At 35.8% G+C, this 23,475-nt stretch overlaps 1 protein-coding gene across 4 annotated transcripts in view; it reads right to left on the reverse strand.

The window, feature by feature from the left end:
• Window positions 1-10,219: 10,219 nt before the first annotated feature.
• The window catches only part of LOC145670359 (gamma-butyrobetaine dioxygenase-like), a 55,975-nt gene continuing 42,719 nt past the window's right edge, over window positions 10,220-23,475 (reverse strand). For all 4 annotated transcript variants that reach the window (XM_081738936.1, XM_081738937.1, XM_081738935.1 and 1 more), the window contains exons 7-10: window positions 21,068-21,220; window positions 19,409-19,546; window positions 14,014-14,144; window positions 10,220-11,458 (exon numbers count right to left, since the gene is read on the reverse strand). In XM_081738936.1, coding sequence (XP_081595062.1) covers window positions 11,371-11,458; window positions 14,014-14,144; window positions 19,409-19,546; window positions 21,068-21,220 — 510 coding nt within the window. In that variant the 3' untranslated portion in view covers window positions 10,220-11,370. The remainder of the gene's footprint in view (window positions 11,459-14,013; window positions 14,145-19,408; window positions 19,547-21,067; window positions 21,221-23,475) is intronic.

The raw sequence follows: 23,475 nt of genomic DNA on the forward strand, positions 1-23,475 counted from the left end.
AAGAAAGTAAAAATTTTAAGTCAAACAAAAAAAAAGGACTGTCAAGCCAAGTAGCACTAGTAGTTAAAAAGACGAGACGCAAGAAGTTGTTGAAATGCCGTCTAAGGCCTGAAGAAGAATTCATAAGTGATATTGAGAACGATACACTTAAATATATTGGGTGTCACTTTTGTGATCACTGGTACCACTTAAAATGCACGTGCCTCAGTGTATTATCGTACGAGGAACCTGCTAAACAAGTGCTTATGTGTCCTGAATGTGCTTAATGAACTTCATATTAAAGGGTTAATGTCATAGCTAAATATAAATATCAATGTAAATATAAATGTAAATATAAATAGGCCTATATATTAGTTTTAAATAGGCTAGTCTAGGCCGAGGCACATTTTTCTTAGTTTATGGTAAGTATCATACAAAAAGTGTTTTTTCCTGTATCGCAATATATTTTCCACCAGGCCTGCTTCTAGCCACAGAGGTTTGGGGGGGGGGGCAAGTCATTAAAAATCTCTTACACATATCTAAATTGTGTTTTTTGTGTTGAGGTCTGGAGAGGCCACGAAAAGTTTAGGAGGGCCAGGCCCCCTAGCTCCCTCTAGTTGCGGGCCTGTTTTCCACGTAGTTTTTCTTTGTAGGAACTCTGAGTGCAATATATTTGTCCCTTAATTTGCTACTGAGGAATTGATCTCTAAAATTCCATTAAAAAAGTCAATTCTATAGTGTGGCTGAGTACTGATTAAAGTAATGGCTGACCTTTGGTTTTCATAGGCCGACTACTGTTTTTTTCAGGGTTTCTGGTATTTTCTTTTTCCTGTGTAATTATGTATAAAAGATTTCCTATGCGAGCTACACAAACGTAAAATTTAAACACTGTTCTTTCTAATGACATATGCAGTAAAAGTTATTAGTAAAAAATGATTTTTTTATATTTTAACAAAGTTGAAAATCTCCTTAAATGGTCGACTACTGGCACATTTACCCTATTACTTGAGATGCAAACTATAGTTGCAATTTTAGAAGGAATGTTGCCTAACTGGAAAGTAGAAATTTACATATTGTTTTGTCTGTGAAACATATGCTTGTTTAGCTTTATTTGAAAGTGTTAATTTTGCCAAAAATATTGAACGTTGGAAAACCGCAATAGCATTTCCTTATAGGGGCCAAAAAAAGAGAGCTGATATTTCTAAAGGAGGCAATCGTAACAAAAACGGATAGGAGATAAACAAAATCAATGAAAATGTTTTCAACATAACATTTTCGATTTATGTCTTCTGCCTCAGGCACTGACAAGATCAGACAAATATTGTCTATTACGTTTAAAATTGCCTAAAGGAAAGTTGAACAGAATACCATAGATCTTATCACTCAGTAATCAGTTGTGAAGTGCTCCCTTGTAGTCAAACAACATATATCGAAATAACGTGTTTTCTGCCTCTTAGCAAATAAAAACTACGATCTTACTAGCTCTTGGAGTAACCAACTGCGCATGTCGTTTAATAGCTTCAACTAAAAGGGGCGCTCATTCAACGTGCAACTCGTGAAAAGGGTAGAAGTCAGAAATGGCTGAGAATAGAAAAGAGCGTGTTCTTGCTTTAGTGCAAGAAGGCTCTTGCGCTGCACAAGCCGCTGAAAGGTGTGGAGTTTTACCAAGAACAGCACAGAAGTGGATAAAGCGTTTTCGAGAGAATGGAGAAACTATGCGGCGCCGAGGTAGTGGTAGGCGCCGTGTGACAACAATTGAGCAGGATGCCCAGCTTGTTGCTGCTGCGCGACTTAATCCCAAGATGACCGCCAGACAACTTCGGCACGCATCAGCTTTTCCAGGCTCTCGAGATACTGCTGTACGGCGTCTTAGGGAAGCTAATCTTCACGCCCGTCGTGCTGCGGTGAAAGAATTCCTCTCGGAAGAGCATATAAGACGACGGCTTGAGTTTGCGGAAGAAAATGTGAACCGTGATTGGAGACATGTTGTCTTCACAGACGAATGCACATTTTCTTCCTCAAATAATGGCCCAGTAGTCGTGTATCGTCCGAGAGGCTCCAGGCATGATCCCAGATACGTTTTTCAACAAACGTCACTGTGGACGCGTATCTGTATCTGCTTGGGGTTTCATGACATCACAGTGTCTTGGAGTACTCCATAGGGTAGAGGGGCGTCTTACAGATGAGCAATATTTACATATCCTTCGGGATGTTATGTTGCCATCTGTGCGTTTTATCTACCCCGATGGAGTAATCCAGTTTCAGCACGACAGGTCTCCGGTTCATATGTGTCAATTAGTTCAGAATTGGCTCTCGCAGCAGGCTGATTTAGAGGTCCTAGATTGGCCACCGCGTGGAGCCGATATGAATATAATTGAGACAGTATGGGCAGAGGTCAAAAGTGTGGTGAAGGAGAACTGGCCTAACCCGCCTCCATCCACAAAAAATCAACTATGGGAAATCGTTGAAAACAGCTGGGAGGAAGTCTCCCGTAGTGAACGCTTTCTCCGCAGATTTACCGAAAGCATGCCCAGAAGGCTCCAGGCAGTCATCGATGTAGAAGGTCATTGGACCTCCTATTAGACGCTTATATATAAACAACAGCCCTTTTCAGGGCTACGTATTTCCTTCCCTTCCATTCTTTTTTTTTTTTTTTTTTTTTTGAATGCCAATGAAAATGTATCTACGTCACTTTCACCGTTAAACAATGAAAATGAAAAAAAAAACATAATAGCAGTGGACAAGACTCGATCGTGCGAACTTGTGTATTGTAATCTCTCACTTATCCCCTGAGCTACGAAGTAACACGTAGATTTTTTTTTGAAAAAGATATTAGTAGTTCATAACAACACACTCCCTTTTTATGTAATTCATGTGCCCCTTGCTGCTATCGATGGCGTGAAAACAAAATGCTACACATTACCCCATATCATTTCACCAGTAGATTGCTGTTTTCTGATCAGTTAAAACAGGATTTCTGGATATCTAAGCGAAAAATGTATTTCTTTTTCATGTATTCTACGAAAAACCTAAAGAGTAAACAAAATCGAGACAAGCAACTTTCTCGAACAAACCACTCAATGTATCAGTGTCATTGCAAACAACGTCTCGCTGATGTAATGAATAACAACATGTAGTAAAGATCATGGGGTCAAATACAGCTTGTCATATGTTTTTGTTTTCTTCAGCACAATAGAATTTTTTTAAAAAAATATCCAGTCATGTGAGAAAAAGAAATTTTGCAGAAATATAAAATTTCGTTTTGAGAGGCGTATTAGCACGAAGAAATAGTTTTATTTCTTGCAATCCAAACCGTGAAGAATGAGCTAATGAATAGCGTTTATGGGTCTTTCAATAAGCACCATCCAGTGTGTTGTCGTCGGCAACGTTACGTTTTTCCTTTTCTTTTTTTCTCGTTTTCGCGCATCACATTCTGTTTTTCAATGACTTCTAATGCTAAATTTTAATCCGCTGTTACTTCGTTCGTCGTTTTCACTTCCACCTACAATATTAGATTTAGGCATAGCTGACTATCCTCTAATTTGTATCGAAGTTTTGTCAAGTTTCTAGTGAACGTCAGCTAACCATTTTCTTCCAAGTATTAAATGTATTCAAATATTTATTTCAAACGGCTGATTTGATTTCCCGTGATGATCGGACAGACAAACACGACGTCACTTTTACATATTGACCGCCTTATTTGGAACTTGCCCCATTTCCCCCTCAAAAGTGGATTTTTAAGGACAACGGAAGATGGGCTCACATATTTTAAAATAAGGTGTTTATATCCATCTGTTCCTCTTACGACATATGTGTTAATGAATCCGACTGGACCAAATGCTAAATACCGTATATTTAAAAGATAATTTCAAGTGCTTCATCCGTTTTGCTGTGAAGACAAGACACAATCTCGATGTCATCATTCTTAAATATTGAGCAAAAACGATACAAATTGCACCTCTTCTCCATTTAGTACCGAAATTTCTAAACACGGTCGGACACGTGCACACTCGTTTTAAATAAGGAATTTATGTATCATATTTCATCTCACAAACGTGAGAGATTCTATTTTTGGCATACATTTTAACCCTCTCTCTTCTGTTTGGATACGCATTTCAATAAAAATGGCGTGACAACAACCCAGTCCGAGGTAGGTGTTAACTATGTTAATAAAATTCATTTCAAACGGTTCAGCCATTTTTCGTTATGATAAACAACGTGTTTTTAATTTATATACTATGCAAATATAGGTTAATAGTATTGTTCTGTCTTGTTATTTATTCATTTAAGTTATTTATTGATATAAAATTGAGGTGTTACGTTTAATGTTTAACAATACCTAGCATTTACCATGTTATCAACCGTGAAGTAGCGAATTTTGTGTCTAATATTTATATTAAATTCAATTTAATGTGTCACGCTAGTAGCAAATTAAGCATAAATGCGAAAACATTGTTCACTTTCAGTTCTCAAGAGAATTTCTTTCCTGTCTTTCTATTATTTTGTCAATAGCTTACAAAACACTGGCATCAGACTTTTGCAATTATATTTTTTAACGTTTTTCCCATAAACTCCCCTGAAAATTTAACCTGAATCGACCCTTACCGGGAATCGAACCCGAGACTACAAGAACCAAAAACACTCGCGCTAGCCACTAGACTTTTTTATTTTTATTCCACGTTAATTAGTAAGCCCACGTTTCATATAGCCTCGCTGTTGAAAGTATTACGTAAATATAGACTAGACCAAAATTAATTATTGGTGTCCATTTCAGGATCACTCAGTATTATGTTTTTAAGTGTTAGAGTGTTACAAAATCCAACACTTTTCAGTGCCTTATTAAACAACTTATTTTTTTAAAAAAGTCTTGAATGTGTATTCACGGATACTTCACACTTGGATTCCTTGTCTTTCGCAGACGAAGTGGAATTTGTCCCTTGTTTAGGAATGGTTTTGATGTCAGCATTCATATGCTAACGTGTGGATGTCTAGTGCTATTTGAAAACATAACACTTTCACCAGGTTGGCAACACCGGCAACCCAATAACCTCAAATGTTGATCAATTTCATTCTCTACGTTAGTGTAAATGTATTTGCACAGGCATAATTCGACTTGATTGTATTATTCCTGTAATAATGAACACTTCCATTCACTTTCCCATAGTGAGCCATTGGAGGGACTCGACATTTGAACACCCTGTATCTCGGAAACGAAGCGGCATCGGACCCATGTTTATAGCAACATTTTTACTTACTTGGATGTCCGCAATCAACTCGTCCCTTTTGAACATGCATTTATGTTACACCATGGTATATGCACATGCAAATTAAATATTAGATTGAAAAATACTGCTGTTGATGTAAAATATTCCAAGTAATTTTTCCTCTCTCTTTTTTCTTTTCTTTTTCCTCCCGAATTTTGCGCCCCTTTACTTCGGCGCTCAGAGCCGTCGCCCCCACCACGGCACGGCACTGAATTATTGGCAGGTTCCTTGCCGCCACTCAGAAGCTTCCACGCATCACGGTCTTCAGCTAACCTTTTTGTTTCAGGTAGGATCTTTCTTTCATGTTACGGAATGAACTTGATTTAATGTTTAAAAAGTGTTGCTACGAGACGAGATGAGGCGAGAAATAAAGTTTTCTCATCTCGTCTAATAAATTTTCTCGAATTATCGTTTCATCTCGGTTCTCAGAAAGCTTTTCTCGTCTCGTTTCGTTTGACAAATTCCTGGTTGAATTTCTTGTTTTACCTAGAAGTAATCAAAATCCTTCAAGAATAGTTCACAAGGCATGCGATATAACATTTAAAGCACATTTTTTATTGTTTATTGTGCAATGACTTGCGTACCTTTAAACGTTGATAAATGCTCTTGATTGTGACCCTACAATCACTTTATCAATTGTTATTTCTTTTTTAAATATTTTAAATCTCTATAACTGCGTTAGAGATGTAAGATTTGGGTGCACTAATGTTCCCCACGAGACTCAAGAAATTTATTATCCCATCTCGTTTCTCTCGAGTTTGAAAATAGAAGACAATAAATTTCTCCTCTCGTGGGCAATATTAGTTAGAAATATAATACATTTACTGAAAATGAAAAAAAAATCACCGAACTTATATAAAAAAAAAAACAACTTGTTAGTTGTTATTAAAGTAAATTTAAGTCTTTATTTTTTATATTTTTTTTTAAAAAAGTCATTATAAGCTGAATTTTATATACATTTCTTTTCAATATCCTATCTCTTTACGTTGCGGTGCATTTCATTGAATTTAGGATTTTAAACCAAGTTACTTAGATCCACAACGAAGTCGAGGAAGCTGTCATTGCTTAAGAGAGAATCCAGCAGATGTATTAATAATGCTTTAATATTTCCTTTGCTTACCATGTCAGACATAATGCGTTCAGTTGTTCCTTGTATTGCATCATCTTTGCTGACCTTGTGTGATTCAGGGAATTGTATTTCTTCTTTGTCAACCATAGAACGTACTGTGGCGTTGAGGCATATTTTGGTACCGGATTCGATACCTTTACTGATTCCCAGAAGAACGTTTCCTGCATCTGGTCCAAGATGCTTTTTCAGTGAATCAGAGCTGAAAATTTGATCTGCCGGTTTTAAATTAATGATCGTTCTTATGCCACTGAGAAAAAGGAAGATATCACTCTTTGATGTTTTCATGCATTGACTTTTATTACCTCTATCGGATCCTGGTGGCGATGTTGATGAGGATTTGTATCCACCAATATCATCAGAAGAGCTACCAGGTTCAAACATGGGGTCCAAGTCTTCGGCACTCCCGATAGATCCAACACTGCTACTTTTGTTTAATTCGTGCCAAAGTTCATTCTCAAACTTTTGGACAGCCTCGTCTTCATCAGTACTTGAAAAATTTTCGTCACCACTATCAAATACAATTGGATCACTAGCATCCTCCTCCTCATCTTCATCATATTGGTCATCTGTGCAATGTTTGTATTCATCATCAGTTGTTCTCGTATGAGAGGCACGAGATTCAGGAGTCTTAGAATCATTTGATTTAGGGCCAGGCTCATTCTTAGTCTTTTTGCGAGGGGGCTCAGATGCATCTACAGAAAGAGGTGGATTCATCTTACTCTGTTCTGGTTTCTTGTACTTATTACGTGTTCTGTTTCCATCATCACGTTTCTCTTGTGGTTTTGCTCGAAAGGCCGCCCAACGCTTTTTACCATATTTGTTATTTTGTCCGCCTGCACCATTATTGTCACCGCGCTGATTGCAATTATGATGTTGGTAATGAGGTTCACTCTTCCTACTCCGACCCATGTCAAGCTAAACTCCGCTCTTTAACTCTATCCTAGTTTTCGTGCATAAAATGACATTAGAGGGGAAATGATTCTAATAACACATTAGTTTCAACTTTTTATTGTTGTTTCTATGTTAACCCATTTAATTAGTAAATTTAATTGTAACTACACAACAATAGGTTTATCCTGTTCGTTTCACAATTAAAAATTCTATTGGTTGTTAATTCTTTGGTCTATTTTAAATTGCTTGTTTACTGTGCCATAGTTCAGACGATCTTCCATGATTTGTATAACTAATAATCTGTTTCACATAACGTGATAAGAAAAAGAATTTTCCCCACCATCACGCTTAAGTACTGGTGAATGTTGGTGTTCCATCTTCCACCATCAGCCTCTAACACGGAGATATAGAGTGTATCTAAATATGTCTAAATAATAAATTGTACGTCTGACTTTTATTCTTGCCATACAAAGAATTGGCACTTCTGCTAGTATAGATATAATTTAGTGACCATTTATTTTCTTACGTAATGATTCCCCTTGCGCGACATACTGAATACTAGATTAACATCTTTATGTATTGCTGGGGCCGCGGTGGCTCACTGGTAGAGCGTTCACCTCTGGTGCATGGGGTCCCGGATTCAAACCCTGCTCCCGCCAAGTGAACTTTGTGGTGAACAAACACCGTGTGCATGCATTTCCTCGGGGTTCTCGCGTTTCCTCCCACTTTCTTTATTCCACCATTTTCATTCATTTCTCATCATCACCGTCTCCTTTAGTCTAGCTGGCATATCCGTGGGACGTAAAACTCTAAGATTTCATTTATTTTATTTTATTTTTATTTTTTTTTTTTTTTTTTTGTACTGCTTTCTTCTCAAGAATATACATTAGAGATAAAGAGAGGACTTTCTTGATCAGCGCTCTCTACAAGCTTGAATAACATTCTATCCAATATGCCAGTTTTTTCAAGTTATTTTTATCATCTCTTATGACTGTTTACGATATGCTAGTTATATGTATACAGGGTGAGCGGAAAATAACTCTCCATTTTGAATTGTGAATTTCTATTGATGTTATGTGTAGATGTCAATGAAAGTTATCTTGTTTTGTGGACTGAAGTATGCCATTTTTTCCTATTGTTTCCAGATCCTGTGAATCTTTTGTTGTTCTTTTCAAGCCACACAAATGCCAGAACGATTAAGCATTGAGGAGAGATTCAAAATTGCAGCAAGATTTGAGGCGTGTCAGTCTGTAATTCAGATCCAACGCTGGTGGAGGGGTTAAGATGGGAGGCATACTGTTCTGGATGCAAAAATAATTAAAAATTGCCACAGAAAATTAATGACTATCGGAAGTGTTGTGAACATTAAGATACCTACTAGGCCCTCGACTTCTGTATCAGAGAATAATGTGGCCACAGTGAGGGAGATATTCGAGCAAAACCCTTCAAAATCAACAAAGCAGGCTGCAAGAGAGAGTGTATTACACGCTATTCTGTGCGTGCAGTTTTCCACAGAGAGTTACTGTACAGACCATGGAAGCTTCATTATGTCCACAAGTTTTATCTAGATGGTTGCGATAGGCAAATTGAATTTTGTGAAATGATGCTTGCATGGCATGAAGATCATCCACACCTGTTTGAAAAACTTCTGTGGAGCGATGAAGCTGTGTTTCATGTAGGTGGTTCGTGAATTATCATAATAGCCATTATTGGGCAGAAGATGACCCCAAAGAGACCGTTGAAAAAGTGCAGGGAAGCCGAAAATGACAATGTGGTGTGGATTAACTTGTTCCCGCATTATTAGACCCTATATGTTGAGAGTGACTATGAACGCTGAAAGATACCTGGAAACGTTAGACAATTCAACATGGGACGAGTAATATACAGCAAATACATTAAGTATGAGCGTAATTACGTAAAATTCAATATGAAAATACCCTATTTAATAAGTATTTGAATTACTGGGAAGGATGAAGAAGAAATTAATTTCTGGTAAATAATATTATTGCTGTTGATGTGTTAACATATTCGTATACTGCAAAAGATACATCGGAGGGGAAAGCGGGAGGGAAAGCGTTTTTCATTTTAAATTCTCAGAACTTTCTCAAAAGATCCGTTAGGAACCAACTAATCGGCTAAACTCGTTTGTTTAGCGAAAAAGGATTGCTTTTTCCTCTACAAGGGTAATAAAACTTATTAGTAAGTGTCCTCTGAGAATCCCAGTACGGTTGCGGAAGAGAAGAAACATTGCTCGTTGCAAATGTCACTGTAAAACAAACAATGTTTGTTTTGTTATCTATGAAATTGTCGGGAAAGATGCAAGGCCCAGAGGAAAAAGGATTAAACTTGTAAGGGAAGGGAAGATCAATCGCGTAGAATTCTTGGCCATACGACTAACTCTGCATGAGTGTTATTGCTTATTGAAGATGCAGTTTATTGCGGGCAGACAAAAAGGACAAATTTGAAGTTCAGCTTGAAGTTGTTCTATTTGATGGTTCACCAGGTCTAGACCCATGATAGATACACTTGTGGGGAAAAGACTTTTCTGTCTACTGTAATACATCGCAGAACCGAGAATAATTCCTGTCCGTTATGAAGAGGTTATTGAAACGTTTGGGGGGAAAAAGAACTGTCCGCGTCCTATCGGAAAGTGTCCGTACAAGGAAGAGTTTTGTTCCGTTATATTTTGCTTGAACAAAAAAATCTTCCGTATTATAGGAGTGTTCGTTATTGAGAGGTGTCCATTAAGGGAGGTTTCACTGTACCAATATTTCTTATCAAAACGAACGAAATTATGATGTATTCTGGTACAAGTTAAAGAGATTTTTTTTTTTTTTTTTTTTAATACAGGTTCAAATGTTTTTAAAAATCAATTACTTAGAATAGAAACATGTTTTCTGGAGTAATAACAGAACGAAATTGGAAAATTAAATCGTTACAATAAATGCAGATACAATTATTTGATTCTTAACAATTTTATTTAATTTCATTTTTTCTTATTACAGGATGAAATTTGTACATTAACACTTAATCCTGCTGATCGTTATTCACGAATTGAAATCGAATAGTAAATCTCTTAAAACTTATAACAGTTTAATTATACTTCCATATATGTTAAAATTACAGAACAATGTAACTACGTAACATTCAAGATAACCAGCTTGAATTAATATAATTAGCACACGGATCAGCGCAAATGTACCAAATAATAACAGTCAATACGAATTATAAAATTAAATTTTTAAAAAAAGAAAAAAACAACTATGATATGTCGAAACAGCCTAAGCCAAATGCTAACACCTGAATACACAAAAATCTAATCTACTAAATATCGAATACCCACTCAAGTTACAACTAAATAAAAAATTCTTACAAGACATGTGTGTATGCTCCGCAAAATAAACAAAAAGTGCTTATATAAATCAAAATGTGAACCTCGTGTGACTTCATTACATAAAATCTAATTTGAACATGTTACACACATACAAGTAAGCATACCACTATTTCAACACAATTAGTACAGCATATACGCGGAGAAGAGATCTTTGATAAAATTTCCACACATTCTTCACAGGTATAGGAATTACTGGGATGTTTTACAATGAGAAGATTTTTGCCTACTGTGGAAGACACTACATGCACACGTGCTTAAACTCTTTCTCGTCTCAGACAAAAAAACATCAAAAAATATTTTTTTTATAGACTCTGAACAACATAAATATAGTATTACAAATAAACGACATTGCACATAAAATGTATTCGTAGCTCATGTATTTGAACATTGTTATATACGAACTGGCACAACAGCTCATTTTTTTATTATTTTAATTTTTTTCACACAATAGCTGTTAAGGCAATATATATTATAGATAGATAGCTATAACAACATTAACGAACTTAATAAATCACAAATTCTTATCAGGAAATTTATATGGGAATGTAGATGTTATATTCATTAAGTAACTGTGTGCTTTCATCCTTTCTTTCTTTTAAATCATCGAACAAAACCATTGAAGAAACGACTATGCATAAATGGGAATTAAATAGATGTAGGTTATATATAATTCAATATCACAGAAACAAAAGAAAGCTCTTCTTCTTCACCCTTCAGCTTATGATATGTTTCTCTTTACCAAGAAGTGAATCATATTTTGACATAGCTTCATCGATATCCACGTAACATCCTTCCAAGTGTCTGTAATAAAGAAACAAACAATAATAATATTTTTTTTATTGGTATCAGGAAACTACAGACACAGAGTTGAAATACAATTACCAGAAGGTAATAACATATCATTTAATAGAAACAAAAAGCATACACAAAAAGAAAACAAGATTGTAAAGCATAAGAATATAAAAATACAAAGGTACATTGAATAAAACATACAGAACAGAGACAATTAGAATAAAAAATACAGCCATAATAATAATTCATACACGGAAGACAATAAAATAAAATAAAATAAAACGAATCAATACAAAACAATACATGCAAATAGAATAAAATTTATAACATGTGATAGATAATGAATTGCCTCTAAACAGAAAGAAAATCAGCAGCAAAAATATCAATAATATGTGAATTGTTAGAACTTGTCGAGCATTTACAATGTCACCAAACGATGGCTCCCTTTTCCTGAGGCCACTAGTAACCCTTATTTACATGCCAGCAGACGGGTTTTTACAGAGTTGCCAACGGCTTAAAGCGTTAGGAAACGAAACGTACTATAGATAAAACCAGAAAGTAATCGACAGAGAGAGGCAGTATCGATAGTAGATAATACACGTTGTTAGTGCTCGGTATATCATCTTTCTTACACGATCGGCATACGACCAACAGAAAGAATGATTTTTTCAAAAAAGTAAAAGCTTATGTTTTCCTCTAATATTAAACAAGAAGGCATAATCATTTGAAAATAATTTATGATTATTATTATTATTTAATAGTTATGATGCATTTATTATATCAGTGGCGTCACAAGCGGTGAGCGATGACCAGGGCCTCGCGCTTCCAGAGGCCTCACAATATCTCAAATACTATAGAAATATGATGCTTTGCAATAGGCCCACATGGAAAAATAAAATTGTGTTCACCTGAGAATGTAATTGAACTTACTTCATTCACATTCAGGATAATATTTACTCAGGAAATTCATATCATTCCCGCTCATTTTCAATTATCAAACTACTAGCCACAGGTATCTCGTTCAATATTTCCCTTGCAGCGGCGTAGATAAGATTTTCAGCTAGGGTAGATAAGATTATCAAGGTGTTTTTTATATCTGTTTCTATTCAGCAATGTTCTAACGTTCCACTCCAAGCATACAAAAGGCGCTCCCACTTGAGACAGGCCGTTCTAGCCTTTCCTTTCCAAGACTTTACTTTCCTTTGCTCGCTCGTTATGTGGTATGACTTTTTACTCCACATAAACATTGTAAGCAAAAGTCTCCAAAGCATTGATTCTCATGTTTTGGATGCAGTCGGGTTTCTTGAAAATATATCTGAGTACTTTGAGAGGAGCACAAATGATGCAAACTTTCAATCTTACTTAGTTGGTGTGATGGAATTGGCATCAGCATTAGATATGGAAAATCCACGGATAGGTAATACAGTGCAAGCTCGAAGTCGAAAAGAAGAGACAGTTTCATTACGAGGCAGAGGATGAAGCTATTGAAGATCCACAAACAAGATAAAAAATCGATTTTTATTACAAATTTCTAGACGTGATTTTGTTAACTTCAAGAGAAAGGTTTCAGCAATGTAAACATCAGAGTGAGTATTTCGATTTTCTTTACGATATAAGTACTCTTAAAGATATGTCATTGAACTTTTGTCTGAAAAGTGTACTAAACTTGCCAGCATTTTAACACACGAAGAATCGAAAGATATTGATTTGAAAGATGAATTGAAAGTGTTATCCGCTATAATTAAGCTTAAAAGTTCACTAAAAGAGGCTTTAAAATTAATTAGGGAACATGACTTTACTCCCAATGTCAGTGTTGCACTTGGGATTTTGTTAACCTTACCGGTAACAGTGGCAAGTGGAGAAAGAAGTTTTACGAAACTTAAGCTTATTAAAAACTATCTACGTTCTTCCATGTCTGAAAAACGCTTGAGTGACCTAGTGATGATATCAATAGAACACGAACTGGCTGAAACATTGGACTACGCAAATATGATAAAGGAATTTGCTTATATCAAAGCAAGAAAAGTTTCTTTCAATTAGGGTATGTTAAATTTATGTATCTCTATTATGTTTTAGTACATTATAAGGTTTAGGTTAATCAATTAGTTTTGCTGTAATATCTGATTCACCATATTATCGTCATGCTCCATACTCTATTGGAAACACCTTTTGATATAAAATAAGCTTAAAAATTAAAATTCTTAGTCGTGACTAAAGCTTATTTTTTAGAATTTTATTTTCTGTATACCCTGCTGTATATCACAGATATACAGCGAAATCGAATATTGTGTTATGTATGGAGTCTTTTAAATATTACGTAAGCATTCGAAAGAGGTAGTTCAATTTTTTTGTTTACTTTTCCATTTCATAATGTTTTTAAATGGAGATCTTACTTTTTCGTGACACTTGAACGTCTTGTGTCAAAATAAGGTTTGCGGATTAACGAAGCGGCATGTGAAAGTACCGCCCAGGGCGGCAAAACTGCTGGCGCCAGCCCTGCTGAAATTCAGTTAGCAGCTGACTACGAAAACTTTTTATGGCAAAAAAAGAAAAATATAGTATACCTTGACACTTTTGTAGGATCAAATCCTGTTCTTCCATGTAGAACTCTTCGATTGTTAAAAGCAACGAGATCTCCTGGCAACATGTGGAACTTCAATTCTGCAGCTGGGTCTCGCATTTTCTCTGTAAACAACTGAGGAAAGGAAGAGCTTGCTGAAATACTTGAAATAAATATTATATAGCCTACTTAAACAGGTTACAAATTTAATTTTCAAAGGATTTTTCTTTATTACACTAATACATACAATACTTATAAATTCGTCTATAGTCCTGTTACCTCCATAAAGCAGTAGATTTCCATCACCTATAGAATCCAAAGAACCGTTACACAACTCAGACTTCAACCTTAACGTATTATATTATACAACATTGGAAAATATAAGCACCGGTCAAAAAATTAGTTACCCCTTTTCCTCTAGAACTAACATTAGTTCATTTCTATCTTATAGATGGTGTTTCATAGAAAAGACGAGATGAATGACTTACTACCGCTGAAGCATGAGCATGCCACTCTGCTGTAACAGCTCAAGCAAAAATGTGATAGAGTTGCAACAAGCGCCATTATGTTTAGACGTTCTCATAGACATACATATCTGAAGTTGCCCAGTTTGTTGGTGTATTAAAAAGGACTGTCCAATGTGTCTGCAAAAGATGATCTAACACATGTGTAAACGCAAAACTGCGTTACAAGTGTGGTCGCAAAAAGACTTTAATCCAAAGGGACTACTGACGAGTTACGATTGGACAAGGAGAAACTTTTTCAATTGCTGCAATCCGTGCAGGTACATCCTAACCAATTATCGAAAGGACATCACATAGAGAACTTCATGCAATTGGTATTTGGAGTCAAGAGGCCACTATCATTCCGGTCCCTGAAGTTGCACGTCTTCAATAGGCACTAAACCACTTATCGAATTGTAGCGGATTGTGACATGTAGTATGGTCCGACGAAACGTGTTTCTGTCTGTTTTAATGACGCAAGCGCAATAAGCGAGTGCACGAAAGCGCGATACAGCATTTCACCGGCAGTTTAAGCTGAAAAACGAAATATTTCACCTTTACGTTCAACAGTTATGCTCTGTAGGTAAAAGGCGATGAGGATAATGAGAATTAATGAAATGGTAGAAAGAAGAAAGTGGGAGGAAACGGGAGAGCTAAGCGAAAAGCCACGCACACAATGTTTGTCTACGACAAAGGTCACTTGGCGCGAGCTGGGATCGAATCAGAAGCCCAACCAGTAGAGGTGAACGCCTTACTAGGCCACCGTGGTCCCCAGTTTAAGCTGGAGGAAATTCTGCGAAGTATACAGATATTTTTCGTACCATGACTTGAGCCCACTCATACAGATATACAGGTGAATATGAATATGAATATGAACCAACACGTTTATTTGGATATTTTCAGTAACCAAGTGTTGCCAGTTTTCCAACATCTTGACAAGTATTCAGTAGACACTCTCATCTAAGGTAACGATTGAAGTGTTCACAGGACTTAAATTGTTTGTACATGGTTTTAGGAACATTCAGTACCTATTGCATCTGGTATGACCAGCAAAGTCACCAGATTTAAATATAATTAAAAATCTGTAGGTAGGAAACGCAGAAATAGGCATCCCTGTACTTTATTGGAACTACGAATAGATATATGTTTTAAGTGAATTCACAGCTATCTCCAGCACTTCGTGGAATCACTTCCAAACAGAGCCTAGACAGTTATCAGGCCAGACGCAGTGATACCCCATGATAGATAAGTTCTACGAGATAACTATTTTTTTGTTCAGTATGCTTATCTAAAATCTAATATATTATTGAAAACATGTTAATAGTCCAAAATACAATCCCTAATGGGACTTATATGTCACATCCTACGTTGGAAATTATTTTAATAATAATAATACGTTGTTCAATTAGACAAATGGGCAAACTACAAAGATAAACTTTTTACTTGTATTGGTTACTGAAAGATTCCTTTTCGTTAAACAAACACTTCACGAACTTTTTTTGTCTGACGACACACTTTGCTGAACGCTGACGGCATCACGATACACTTATTTGATTTTTACTAATAGTAATATCAATTATAGTAGTGTAAGCCTATAAGTTTGAATAAAGTAGTGACTCTATTTAGTACTGAGGATTACTGCTGCCGCTGGATGTGTTAACTGGTGAGGTCTTTCTCGAAATTAATTTTAACTTATTATTAAATGCTTCGTAATTTCAAAATTCTAAAATTTCGCGACACATTCTATGGCACTGCGCGACACACCAGTTGGAAACCATTGCGCTAAACAATGCACAAAGAAAGTTGCTACAACAATGAAAGTGCACATTATCAATGCACTAATTACTTTTGAAATACAATCTCTCTTAACAATGAAACGTGGTTGCTAAGATTCTACTTCTCGGTTCATTCTTTCATATATTGAGGTGAATTCGATAGTGCCGTTGTCTCTTTTAAAGTGTTGCTTTTTACATTTTAAAGAAATAACCAAGCGAGAAAGGCGAATATTCCTAACGACGGAACTTTACCATGGTACTTTCCACAGTAATATGTATATCTAAAACTATATAACATGTGGAAAGTCGATTGTTCAAGTTCCTTCATTAGGAATGGATTGTCATTGACAAAAGCAAATAGGACATTTTGCAAGTAATATATACAAATGGTTATCAGCATAATGGAATCATCTGTAATTTGCATCATGTGAGAGGTGGTAACACTAAACATGCGTGTGCAGCGTCTGGTCTTCGTTAGTAATATGTTAGGTGATCATCTTTAGTATAAACGAAGGCGTTTGTTTAGCATACAGGCAAAGTACAACGGAGGCATGTGTTGAAGCGACAAATTCGTAGTGGTGCAAAATGGAAGACCATTCTGAGTTTCAAAAACTTTAAGTGCGCAGTTAGTTAGTGCAAGAGTATCTAAAGTGGTCACTGAGTTAGGTTATGTCCAGCGGAAGTGTCGGACGTAATGACGACCTACAGAACTCAATACAACATCAGCAAAGAGCAATAATGAAAGGAAGAGAAGCCTAAAGCATTCAAGAGAATTGTCACATAAACCTTACAGCTAATACGCAAAAGTGATTGCGGTACTCAATCAGTGGCTGGAATAACCTCCTGCGATAATCATAGTTATATGCAAGTTGCAGAACCTACGTCTATGGTTGGGTTGCAATTTGCAAGCCGCTAATCATTTTCCAACAACGCTTATGCGCGACGAAAAGGTATTATAACATGCAAACTAGATTCCCGATGAGTAGAAGCGCGTAACCCGATGAACTATCTTATTCGTCTTTATATATGGCGAATGCCCGAACTGCTGCATTTCTGTATTACGTCTTGACTCCGGAGCAGATATCCCCCTCCATTCTCGCTGACAGAACTGAGTGCTGCACTGCGTAAGGCACTGATTCCCAACCAGTGTGTCGTGTAGTCCAATAGTGTGTGTGTCCCCAAATTTTAGAATTTGAAAATCATGAAGCATTTAATGAGACAGACTATGTCAGTCAACGCCTCCAACAGCAACGACAATGCTTAGTACTACATACAGTCCCTATTTTATAGACACTTGTAGGCTTACACTATTATAATTTACAATATTATTAATAAAGAAAATCAAACTAGTGTGTAGTGATGTCGTAGGTATTCAGTAAAGTGTGTCGTCAGTCAAAAAAGATTAGGAACCACTGGCGCAAGGAATGGTACAAAATTCCTCTGGAAACCATTCATGACTTATATGTTTCCATTCCACGACGAAGCAGAGCTGTTGTGAAGGCTAACGATGGTCTCACGCCGTATTATCTGATAAGTTGTATTCTCTTCAAGTGTTTCCAATATTTTGATCATCTATGTATACAAAATGCGCTATTTTCTTTTATCAGTAAATGAATAATCTTGATCATATATATCCTCAAACTGAAATTCCTCCATCATAAATTGATGTTTCATACTGTCAGAAAACTTCATTCGTTAGATAAGGTAAGAATAGATTTAGTTGATAGAATAATCCATATTTTACCTTCCGAATTTTTCTGTGTTCTGAAATAAGGAGTTAGTTAAAAGACTTAAAAAAAAAGCAAAGTACTATACTGCACGGACACAGAGGGTGACATTACAAAAAGAAATGGGTTTGAAGAAAAATGGAGAAAATTAGCTAGGTGGACCGACAATGAGAGGAGGAAGTGCTGACGAAAGTTGTTTAAGAAAAGCATTAAAAGAAACAGTTACAAAGGGGGAAGGAATTATTTATGGCATATTTGAGAAAAAAATATCTTATTAGATATGTGACGGAAGGTATGGTAGAAGGTAATAATAAGTGTTGGCCGAAATATGAACAACACATGGGATAGTTAAGAAGAGAAAAATAAATTGGTTAAGACAAAATTGGTGAAGAAAATATCTTATTAGAGATTTGATAGAAGGTATGGTAAAGGTGTTGGGGAAAAAATAAACAGTACTGGAAATAGTTAAGAGGAGAAAAGGAAACTGGTTAGAACACTATATGAGAATAAATAAATTGTCTTACTAAGGATGTGATAGAAGATAAAAGTGTTAGGGTAAAAATAAACACTACTGGAGAAAGTTCAGAAGAGAAAAAGAAATGGTTAGAACATTATATGAGAATAGTCTTATTAAGGATGTGATAAAAGATAAAAGTGTTAGGGTGAAAATAAACAACCGGAGATAGTTAAGAAGAGAAAAATAAACTGGTTAGGTAACATAGAATAAGAAACAGTCTTATTAGGAATGTGATAGAAGGTAAGAGTAAGTATTGCAGGAGAGAACAATACTGGGAATAGTTGGAAAGAAATGACATTTTTAAGTTTTACGTCCCACGGTTATGCCGGTTAGGCCAAATGAGACGGTGATGATGAGAAATGAATGAAATGGTGGAATGAAGAAAGTGGGAGGAAACGGGAGAACCCGAGAAAACCCACGAGCACTGTGTTTGTTCACCACAAAGTCCACACGGCGCAAGCTGGGATCGAACCAAGGATCCCAAGCACCGGAGATAAACGGTCTACCATTGAGCCACCACGCTAATTGGGAAGAAAAAAACTGCTTAGACATTATTTGAAAATAAATTATCTTATTAGAGACGTGATAACGCCCTTTGAGATCCTTCTGGAAACTACACTAGTGCTGTAGATAGTAGAAAGACTATACGAATTAAATTACTAAGACGACAAACATTTATGCTTGCTGTGATGTTTATTTTCACCTTCTGCAAAATTATAGAAAGATATAAATACGAAAATGAATCAATACACAATACCCCAAGCCTATAAATTATTCAACAAGATGAAGAGAACATGACGATCTTTTGATGCTGAACACTTTTTTTTTCTTTCTTTCTAGAAGTCGTAGAGAGATTTATAAAACATACATTACTTACCTTATAAGCATGATAAAACGGCATAACAACATGAGAAGGAGCTTGTAAAGGCCCCATAGTACGGTTGTTGTAATGAATTTCAGTTATATCTCCATCTTGATTTAAACAGACAATTGGCCACAACTGCGAATAGCGTTTCTGAAAATAAAATATATATTTTAATGCAATTTATCTATACTAACATGTGTGTATAGAAGGCTAAAAAGGTGGTGTACATATTAATAATTTAACTTCAACACTAATGAACTTATTTCAATGAAATACGCATCAAGCTTTATATTGTAATTCAGCACAGTTACAGGATACCTGTCACCAAATTTAGACTACATGAAACTGACACATAGTGCAAAAGCAACGGTGGTTTATATTTGGTTTTACGTACCACGGTAGTGCCCTTGAGGCTAAAGGAGACTATGAGAAATTAATGATAATAATGAAATGGCGGAAAGACTATACATAACACCAATGCCTTAATCGGGATTCAAATTTTCTATGGATATACGGATCTTTGCCCTATTAACCTGCATAATGTATACCTATTTGAGATTTTCAACTATAGAACGTATTATGTAACTCACTTGAATTTTACAATTTCTGCGTTTTTTGGGCTCGTATTCAGTTTAAAAGCACCATAGGAGCAATCTCGAGGAGTACAAGTTTGAGAAACGCTGCATTAGACCATTCGACCATATCAGGTGGCTGGAACAAGGCACGTGAAAAAATCAAGTATTAACTTATTTTATTTATTTATTTATTCATAGTATTACTTTGATCGCCTAATAGATTCCATAAAATAGAATGAATGTACATGTTTCGAATACCAGAAAGTCATTCCGCTAAGACTCAACTTTGTAAGGAATCATTTAGAGACAATTGTGGAACAATTTTACCTAACTAGCGCCATGATGGAATAAATCTATTATTGTGGTACGTGAGAAAGAATTTGCACTGCGTCCTGAGCTTCGAGAAAAAGGTCGTTTAGAGGCAGCTACATTGAGATTTCAGAATTCCAGTGAATTCGAACTCGCGTCATTGGTTTCCTGTGCTCGAAGCAAAGGTCTGTTTATGTTTTAAGTCTTATAGGAAAGTGCAGATTCAATGATAATGGGGCCAAGTTATGCAGATGGATAACTTACAGAGTAATAAGTAACACAAGTCTTATAAGAAAATACAGATTCAATAAGAATGGGATCAAGTTGCGGAAGTACACAACTTACAAGGTGATGAAGTTAGGTTTCATTGTACTAGTTAAATTTTTAAGACACATTAAAAAAATCGACAGTCTGCAAATGAAATTTTACCGAAAAGGAAAATTTTTCATCAAATTTTTAGCTTTAAGCCTACAAGTCAAAGATTACGTCGCAGATATTCATATTAACTAATTTAATAATATAACAGACATTCTCTACGCTATTTTGATCGTATTCTTCAACAAGAGAAAATGATCTCTTCTTGTGATCGAGGCAGCTACAAATCACAGTTAAATTGCGTTTGGTAAGACGAAAAACTTAAATATACTCCAATCCTTCGTTAACAAAGAAAGAAATCATTTAAATTACGTAATATTTATTTCACTTTAGCACGTATTATAGTTTTGAAACCGAAAAAAGAAGTGCGAACAATGTGTAACGATTAGTTGTACTAGCAAAAAATACTTACTCCTTTATTTTTAATTTGAAATCTGATAGGTGTAGAAGTCAAAATATGGAATGCTGATGGTTCGTTCTCTTCTAGCCATCTTGCGACGCGGAAACCATCAACAAAGAAGGACATACCACCTGGATCCTCACCAAGTTCCTTTGGATCATTGGCCTAGTAAATCAAATGAAAAAAGAATCTATCATATATTCATAATGAATTGTCTTCACATCATACACAAAGTTTATATCTCAGCGATTTTGGTTTCCAAAGCCCACCTTTTCCTGTCATATACATATAATCACAAAATAATATATACGTATATGCTGCGACTTCTATATAGACTCATTGAAATTCGAGATACCTCTTCCTTAGCTATATACTACTGCAAAGCATAAATTTCCTCTAACACAATACGCACTCTTATCTGGGTCACAGCTTTCCCTACACACTTTTTCAGGTTGTTTCATACAACTTTGAAGTTTTTTTCTTTCTTCTAGGACTAATACGTTTTAGGATCTCCAATACATGCAACATGAATACTTATGAGTTCTTTGAACTTCAATATAGAAAGGAAAAATAAAAATAAACCGTCAATCATTAAACTGATTTAAACGCATTCACATAATTTGTGATTCATTTTCATTGGTTACTTGTCAGTTGCTGACACACATATGAGAAGCGTCCAATAAATTATCTACCTAGACAGGAAGGAATGCAGATAGGCTCACCTGGTCATCATTGTTTTTCATGTAGTCTCCACGCAGGTATATGCACCGTCGCCACTTTGCGGGCGCCGAAGAAATCCCAGAGAAAAAACAGTCTTTATCGGGTCTGCAAACTATTGGGAAACAGCCTGTTGGACCTTGTTGTCTGACGAAAAACGTTGTCCCCGCAGATGTTTCTTCAGGTCTCGGAAGAGGAAAAAGTCACCAGGGACCACGTCCAGACTGTAGGGAAGATGATTCAACACTTCCAGTTGAGCCAGGAATTTGTCCTTGTCCTCCTCAAAGAAGTCCAACAAGTCTTGGGACAGCTGCATCCGGCACTGCTTCTGTGCAGGCGCGAGCATTTTGGGGCCCAACGAGAACAGACCTTTGATATACCCAAGCGGTCATGCACAATCGTCAGGACGGATCCTTTGGATATGCTACATGCTGCTGCAATCTCGATGACCTTCATACGGCGATCCTGCAGTATCATGTCCTCAACCTTATAACACATTTCCATGGTGATTGCATCCGCGGGTCTCCCGAAGCGGGGGTCATTGTCAATGGACTCCCGTCCCACTTGAATTGCTTTGACCAGTATTTGACCTGGAATTCTGACTATTGCATCCTGGTACACTTTTACCAGTCGCTCGTGGATCTCCTTTGGTCCCTTCCCTTCTTTAGTGAGAAACTTAATGACCGACCGTTGCTTCAACTTCTGCAAATCCATTATTCGCGGAGTCTCATATACATTCGCTACGCGGCATAACACAAACACTCTGCTCACGGCCATTGTGTTGTTCCGATTGACCTCAAATTGCGCAATGGGGTTCCCCACAAGTGGCCTTGGCGTGCGTGGCAGGCGTCCGCTCCCCCTTTCCTGTCTAGGTAGATAACTTATTGGACGCCCCTCGTACATACTGAATATAATTTGTTGGGAGTTCATTTTAATGTTTACTGTATATATATATATATATATATATATATATATATATATATATATATATATATATATATATATATATATATATATATATATATATATATATATATATATAATAATACTTATACAGTATGTACAGTCATGTCCAAAATGATTGTCGCATATCTATAACTGGTTTCTTGTAAGAATATAATTTGATAATCATTTGGCAGGGTACTTTTAATACTGATCCTATGTGTATAATCGGGAAAGGTATATTTGTGGTAAATTTCATACGAAAAGAATTAATAATACAAAAATTACAGTGAGTAAAACAAAATGTTGCTAAATGGACAAGAAGGTTTTATTTTCGTTTTATTGTTCTTATTTACTGCTCTTTTGACATGAAATTCGCCACATACATGTCTTTGCCGATTATACACATACTAACATTATAAGAAATACCAGTTGAATTCGTTATCAAATTATATTCCTACAACAACATATTTATAGACATGCGACAATAATTTTGGACATGAGTGTACAATATATACACAGTACAGTATACATACATATACGCTAACTCCAACAAATCAAACGTCAAAAAGGAATCTCTAGTGAAATGAGAACCATTCGACATTGAACTGTGTTCATTCATTTACTTCTACATGTTAAAAAAAGTATATATATATATATATATATATATATATATATATATATATATATATATATATATATATATATATATATATATATATATATATATATATATATATATATACAGATGGTGATCAGAA

This window comes from Thermobia domestica, chromosome 14 (assembly GCF_964235325.1).
Source record: "Thermobia domestica chromosome 14, izTheDome1.hap1.1, whole genome shotgun sequence".
Taxonomy (NCBI): domain Eukaryota; kingdom Metazoa; phylum Arthropoda; class Insecta; order Zygentoma; family Lepismatidae; genus Thermobia; species Thermobia domestica.